Here is a 7,934-nt window from a genome sequence, read left to right on the forward strand (position 1 = left end):
TTATATTCATTCAACCTTTATTGATACAGGTTAGTTCCATTGAGCCAATAGGACTCATTTACAAGAGAGACCTGTATTTTAACAAAGAGTGATGACAACAGTGGATAACAAACTGTTTTTCAATTGTAAAACAAACAAACAATTGAAAAAATTGTATGAATCATTTGTGAATGTTTATTGTTGTTGTCGTTGTTATCACTGTCTTATTATCTTGTGCTCTGGTCCAATCTCTTCACGGACGATGTGTGTGAGGGTGGACATGTTTGGAGGTTGCTGTGTTGAAGCTCCATGGATCAGCCTCTCTGCAGCTCTCAGCACCTTCACTGAGCCTTGAGGGAATCACTGAGCTGCTCTTGTTCTTCACAGGTAGAAGGTGGGAGCTCTCGTCAAATGATGATCTCCAGCATCATCTTGTTCATGCCAGGCTTTTCATCCACTTACCACAGCCACCTGTAAACATCAGGGGGACAAGTAGCTGTTTAACACATCTGGATGGAAACCAGTGAGATTTTAATATGACCATGACCATTATGATATGATGTTATGTGGGGGAGTGGTGGAGCAGAGGTTAGAAGATGGGCCTGTGATCGGAAAGTCACAGATTCAACTCCCAGTACCGTCAACATCAAAATGTGGGTGGAAAAGGTGAAACACCCACACCTGCCTCCATCCTCATTGGCCCCACTCTGGGCCCCTGAGCAAGGCACTCAACCCCCACCATCTGCTCCTAAACAGGTCTCTCTAGAAAATGAGTTCTTGTGACTCAATGAGACTACCTGGATAAATAAAGGTAAATGAAAAATAAAAGTTTAAAATAGAAATACTCACATCATGAGGCCGAGGTTGTGTGTGTGACGTGCACGTTCCTAAGAGTGTGTGTGTGTGTGATGTGCACGTTCCTGAGAGGCCACAGACAGAGCAGCTCCAGCTTTTGTTGAGTTCCTGTAGTCCTGCAGTTTTCAGGCTGAAATAAAAAACATCATGAATATGAACTTTACAGTCTATAGTTACCTGTTCAAATAAACACATGGAGGTGTCTCACCTTGTGACTGACAATAAAATATGTAAATTTATGAACGTTAATGAACTTATAATGATGCTCCTACTCTTTGAAGGAGAACCGATGGTACCACACCATCTCTCAGTCGGACAGTCTGATCAGTTTGATCAAAATCCTCCAGTTTAAAATCCTCACTGCTCAGATGAATCCTCCTCAAAGATACTTCCACCTCTTCCTCACATCTTGTTCTTTGGGAAACCTTCAAAATGAAAACAGGAGATTTGTGTCTACACAAAAACATTGTACAAACGAGGTCAATCTTATTTTCTATTTCCTATATTCTCCCTAGTTTTATTTTTTTTTATATCCTAGAACTTAAACAAAACTCCAGTTTTGATACATATCTGTTGATAATGAACCAAAGCTACTGAAATAGTGAGTATGCTTGTTAGAAAAATATTCCTGTCATCAGATCTCAGTCAGCTTCATTGCATATGAACACCGTGTTACACTGAACATCACATCAGCTGGTGGACATAAATACAGTACAGTAATATTATATTCACAAAATACTAACAATAATATGTTCATCTTACTTGTGAAAAGTTATCCCCCGAGACCTGACGTCAAAAGTCCGTCGATTAGAATAAGCTGCGAAGCTGCTGAGACATCTGCTTTAACCAAATAAGGACGACCGCTCCAAGATGGCGGCCGAAAATCCTGCGCCGCAGCAGCCAATGAGGGATCTAGTGATTATATGATATCTATGGTTAAGGTGTTTAGGTGTGACTTGCCAATCTACATATGTGTGTGTGTCTTATCTCACTCAGCCTTATAACCTGATTCTCACTCACTGCTGTTTGAATTGGGACAGCTCCTCGGATGAGGAGCGAAACGTCTTCTGTTACAAATAAAGTCCAGTTGTTTTTGTATTGAACGCTTTTTGAGGTGACGTCAGTGGGTCAGGCTGGAGCGGGTACAGCCGGTTGTTAATGTGAGGACAAAACGCGGCATGTGAGGATCCTGTGCCGGATGACTCATGAACAGGACAAGAATCATCATCATCAGATCCAGTTCCAACAGAACCGATCATACTGTTGAAGAAAAAACAACTTTTTTAATATCTGGAAAGACATTTCTAGTCATATTTGTGTAAAAAGGGAAAAAAAAGTTGCAAAGCTGCTACAACAGCCCATGGATGAGTCCCGTCAGTCCAGCAGAGGAGGAGCGGGGTTTAAATTACAGACCAACCCCCCTGTCTCCATCAAACCCCACCCCCACCTCCATCCCAACACAGGCTCTACATTCAAGGAGGAAACGGAAGAGACGAAACTGTGATTTCAAAACCCCGGGGCTGTGGAAAGAACACAGAGTTCCCATTTATTCCCAAACTTTGGCACTTTTGTTGGAGCCCGTTTCCGCCCTCCAAAAACCTGCTCGTTCAACTTTTCTCCAGCTGTTTGCAGCTGGCCAAAACACAAAAGCATCCGCCCTGTTGTGGGGGAAAAGACGAGCCTGCGACTGCCTGGAGCGGAGGAGAGAGATGCCACCCCAACCTGAGCCGCAGGTGAAGCAGAACATCCTGAAGTTCCTCGGGAGCTTCTTGGGGATCAGCCGGATCCTGCAGATCGTGTTCGGAGCCGGACTGTGGGTCACCATCGCTGCCAACAAATACGAGGGTCCCATCCACTTCGTCCTGTTCGTGGCGGTCTTCTTCTGGCTCCTCACCCTCGCCCTGTTCTTCCTCACCCTCCTGGACAAGCAGGACCTGGTCCCGCTGCTGGGGGGGCAGCGCTGGCCGTGCGCCAACCTGACGCACGACGTGGCCGCCGCCTTGCTCTACCTGCCGGCCATAGGAATCATGATCCGCAAGACGGAGCGCAACTCCTTCTGCAACCTGGACCAGTACCCGCACCACTGTCTGTACAAGGTCTACCTGACGGCCTCCGTGTTCGCCTGCCTGTGCTGCGTCACTTACCTGCTGTCCATTATTTATGGGGGGTGCAGGAAGTGTCGGGGGGAGAGAACGGTCTTCTAGCGGCCATGGGATGGAGTGTCCACTGCAAGATGAGGAATAGTTCACTTCACTGTCATTTCACTTAAGGATCTGTCTCCAAGCACGCATGATGTGTCATGATGCATTCAGGTGCCAAAGGTTTATGGGAGTTTCATCCATCCATCCATCCCCTCAGTAAGAACCGTTATAACATAAAGAGGGGATATAAAACAGCATTAATATATGTTATGTGTGCTTGTTTGTTTTTCCACATTTTTAATCCATTTTTTTAATATGTTTTTTCTACAGCGGCAAATAATAACTTAAACTATACTATTATCTTTTCATCCAGGTGTTTTTTGTTTCGTCTTTTTTAACATTTCATGTTTTGTCAAAATGCTGTAAACTCAACAAGGTTGTGACAACAACTTCCACACCAGGGATATGAGTGGTGCTGCAACATGCGTATTGAACAAAGGCGTCCTTTTATATATATTTATATATATAAATGAGAAGAATAAAGGTGTAGAATGAGAAGCGGTGAGACGTTTCAGTTGTTTTGTGACTCTCTTGTGAATGGAAGCCTGTTCAAGTAAAGTGCTCAGTGATTAATTTTCAGAAAGAGATGGTATTTTTTTTCAAAGGAGACACATATTTGGGAGGATCAGTGACCTCAGTCTTTAGGAACTTCCTGTGTTGAGGAGATCAAAACAGTCAGCAGAGATCATTCTGTCTGAAATCATGAAAGGGATCTTTTTCAGAGAGTGCCTCTGACCTAAAGCCCAAAATGTGCATGTAATAAAGAGCGCATGTGTGCCGGTAAAGAGCAATGACAAATAGTCTGGGAGGAGGCTTGTTCTTACCGGAACAGTTGGTTTGGGTTCTGGAGGTGGACTGAACTTCCACCAATGAGAACGAAGCTGAGCAGCAGAAGATGGTCTCATCTGCTCAGTCAGCATGAGCTTCTTGAAAACATGTTTTATCAGAACCCAAATTCACACCCTGGAACAGTGTCTGCTGTACTGGAATATTAATTTTGAGTACAACTAATGTGTGGACGGCCTGAGATACAGAAGCGTTAATGTTAAACCAGCTGCAGAACTTGGATAGAAACTAGGTTTCTATGTTTCTGTCCAAGTGTTCAGAAGCAAAGAACTCCCCCCATCTCACACACACACACACTTCTCCCACTGGAAAGCTCCACAGAAATGTCCCGTCCACGTGTCACAGCCGGTGGAGACGGCACACAACAGCTCCGTTTGCTGCACAAATAAAATCCAGGCATCAATATACTGACACAAACCAGTGACTCAGAAAACTAACATTTAAAGCCAGAGAGATTCTCTTCATTTAACCTTGAGCTCGCAGGCCTTCTGTTAGTCAAGATCTATTTTCTGTCTGAAACATCACATCCCATGTAACAAGGTTGAATGTGTGCAAAAATGTGGCTATCAAAAGAGCTTTTTTTTTTTTTTTTTTTATCTGATCAGGAAAATTCCTCAAAAATCCTGCGTATAGATAAAGTTGGGATCAAGTTTAGAGTGCCAGTTGTTTTTTTCTTTTGGCTGATCGTCTAAAGATACGTTTCCTGTGTGTAGGATAAGTCTCCAAAACGCCTTCAAGCAGTTTTCCTTCCCCCTCCCCGAGGCACGACATCCTGTCAGACTTTGCTGTTAGGAACGGAAGTAAAAAAAACTAATGAAAGTTTCCTGGCAGGAAGCATAAAACTGAATCATAAAGTCCAAATGTTTGTCCACAATGTGAAGTTGAATCAAGCGTTTATCAAATATAGTTTTGACAGATTAAATAACGGCTTTGAAAAGCTTTTTTTATTATTGTGAGATAGAAGTGAAAATCTTGAGCCATGTCAAACTCAGTTGCATGAATGGAGCAAAGTTTAAAACCTTTTTCCAAGTCATGGGCCAATTTCAGTTAATGTACTTTGTATTAACCCAAGTCAGATACTTTGACATCTTTTCTTGGTTCTAGGTTCATAAACAGGAGTTAAATTGGTCCCATTTGATGGTTTTTGTTGCGCCTGCACATCAAAATCAAATACAGAAAAATCCAACCTTTTTTTTCTGACATCAAAGTTCGTCAACTGTCATGAGAAACTGACATTAAGTTATTATTTGAAGCAAAATGAGAAGAATAAACACATTTTTCGTTTAAATTATAATATTGGTGGGCCTCAAAAGATGTTAACAAGGGCCAGATTTGGCCCACGGGCCTTAAACTGAATCAAGGCAGCGTGTGAGTGAAAACATATCATAACAAACGTGTTGCTCACTTTAATTCAAAAATATGTTTAGTTAACAAATGCTCGACTCAGTTCAATTTGAGATTGAGTGAAAAGTTGTCTAATCCTGAACAACACAAACAATTTTGTTTAATCCATGAATGGCAGAATTTGAGCAGCCAAGACGGGTGAGTCAAAATCAAAGATGGGAACGGGTTCAGATTTTGTCAAAGTATAGAAATACTTCACCGACTTATAGGAGTAACACTTGAAAATAAAAGCTGGAACTCATTTGTGCATTTCATCGTGCACATATGCATGAATGGAAAATGTAATTCAGTTTTTATGAGCATTAAAACACAAGAGACAAGGAGGAGAATGAATTAAAACTTTTTGATCTCTTGTGAGGCGTTAAGAGCAGAACTAAACGCCTCACAACCTGTATAGCTCAGGGGTGGAAACATATAGGCTGAAAAAAATAAAGTAAAATTTGTACTATACGATTTGTAATGAAATCCTAGGAGAATGTTAAGAACAGCCGCACTGACCAAAAACCTTTCTCCATTAAATTTTGCTCCCGTCATTTTTTCCATAAGGTGAATTTGCATTCATATTTCAAACGTTAGGTTTTCTGCACATCCAGGTATGGCTGTTCCACAAGGTTTCAAGTGCGTTCCTTACCCAGCATATTTCCAGAGGGGGGTACCTATTTATGCCCACACATGTTCTGAGTGGAAGCTCTCCTGTTCTATCAAATTGCAAATTCTTGTTTGCAGCCAGACTCTGTCTCCTGTCTGGCCTGGGAGTCCGCACGTTCCCACATGACACACAAAAACACAGACGCCCACTCACAGCAGTGCCCCGTTCACCACATTTTAAGTGCTACTGCTGAGATGCACATTCCACTGCTGAGGACGAGGAACCAGAGGCTGTGTAACTACTTGTAAAAAAAATAATAATACAAGAGGAAGATGGGTAAGAATATCCTAAAAGTTCAAGCGCACATTGACGTTTCCTCTCTGTGAGGTTGGAGATGGCACAGACCCGGGTGTGGCAGCCTTGTTTGTAGTTTTAGAACTCCTATACATGTTAGGAAACTGTAAACATCTGGAAAGGTCATATTCCTGAATAGGCTCAGTGTTCATGTGGTGTTTAAAGGGTAATGGCATTCAGTGGTGGGTACTAATGGTATCTATTTATAGAGCCTTGAAAATACCACTACTTCCCTAAGAATGGAAGAACAGATCTGAGAAAGGCTAAGAGAGTGGCTGAATTGGTGATTTCCTGTTTGGCTTCTAGTAAAACTTATGAACCTACACACGTTCGCACACCACTTAGATCAGAAGACGCATCATAAAGAAAAGGTGAAACACTTTTAAAGGTTTTAACTAAAACAGTGCATCGAAGAAAATTATGACTCTTTGATTGTTTCTTTACTCGTGCGAAGAAAACACACACACACACACACACAAAATCCCTCTGACTTTAAACCAAAACAGTGAACTTTCTTCCCCATAAAGTTTTAGACATTTTGTAACGTCGCACAAAACAAAATGAAACATTGATCAAAGAATGATGTCCGACAGACATAAAAATAATAATCGCATGACTAAAAGAATTGATTGGGATCACAGTTTCTGACTTCACTCATCTGACTTTAAAAGAATCATTCCTCTTTGTGCATCTTTATATTTGATATTTTACCTGCTCAGTTTGCAATTAATAATTTATGCACAAGATGGTGCAATTGAGCAACACGAAATTTGTTTGAATATTTTTTTTTTAATACCACATTGTTTTTTTTTTTTTTGTTGTTTGTTTTTTAAGCTCATGGAAAAGAATGTTAGCTGCATTGGAAACCTTTGACAAAATCCATAATGAGGTCTGAAATTTAAAATCTGAGATAGAAAATCATGCACTGTTTCTCCGTATGTGAGCATGTTCACTGTGCTGAATATAAATTGTTTTTATTCAGATTATTGCCATGACATTTAAGATGATTGGACGCACACATACATTAAGCCTTGTTTAGTAGAGGTGAGAAAATTCCCTATGAGCTCTCTGGGTACCCCCGTGACCTGCTCCAGGTATCAAACAAAGCAGGTAGGTGCACAGATTTCAACTGAAGAGATAAAATTAGTCTAAACTGATTAAATCTCGCCAAAGCAAAGTGGGAATTAAAGAGAAGAGTGTGAATGATCACTGAGTCTTTTAAAGAAAGCCAAGGATTCATCAGAGTTTCCATGACATGAACACTTTTTAAGAAAGTCAAGCAAGTTTTTGATTTAAAGCCACTCTCATTGCATCAATGGAAATGAAATAATTGAAGAGCTGGCCACCAACTTCAAGAAAGATTTGAACTTAATGCATCTTTAAACCTTATCTTAAAGGTGGAGTAGGAGGTGATGCAGCCTGAGGACCAGAACCATCGGGTTCTGCAACAATTTCAACCCACAAGCCATCACACTGCTGAACTCATGTCACTAATGAAGTGTCCACACACACACACACACACACACACACACCATACACGGACATGTAATATATGTGAATTACTCATGTATTAATGTTGTGTATATACACACACACACATATATATGGATGGATGGATGGATGGATGGATAGATAGATAGATAGATAGATAGATAGATAGATAGATAGATAGATAGATAGATAGATAGATAGATAGATAGATAGAT

General features: G+C 41.0%; 2 protein-coding genes across 2 annotated transcripts in view; both read left to right on the plus strand.

Moving 5' to 3' along the window:
- The window catches only part of zgc:171482 (zinc finger protein), a 108,820-nt gene that overhangs the window by 72,016 nt on the left and 28,870 nt on the right, over positions 1-7,934 (plus strand). The gene's annotated exons all lie outside the window — the stretch shown is intronic.
- Positions 2,320-3,530, plus strand: marveld1 (MARVEL domain containing 1). The gene has a single exon (XM_037679338.1). It carries the CDS (start codon positions 2,544-2,546, stop codon positions 3,036-3,038), a length of 495 nt encoding a protein of 164 aa, XP_037535266.1. The 5' UTR covers positions 2,320-2,543; the 3' UTR covers positions 3,039-3,530.

The sequence above is a fragment of the Nematolebias whitei genome, chromosome 1, assembly GCF_014905685.2.
Source record: "Nematolebias whitei isolate Nwh7 chromosome 1, NemWhi1, whole genome shotgun sequence".
Classification (NCBI taxonomy): domain Eukaryota; kingdom Metazoa; phylum Chordata; class Actinopteri; order Cyprinodontiformes; family Rivulidae; genus Nematolebias; species Nematolebias whitei.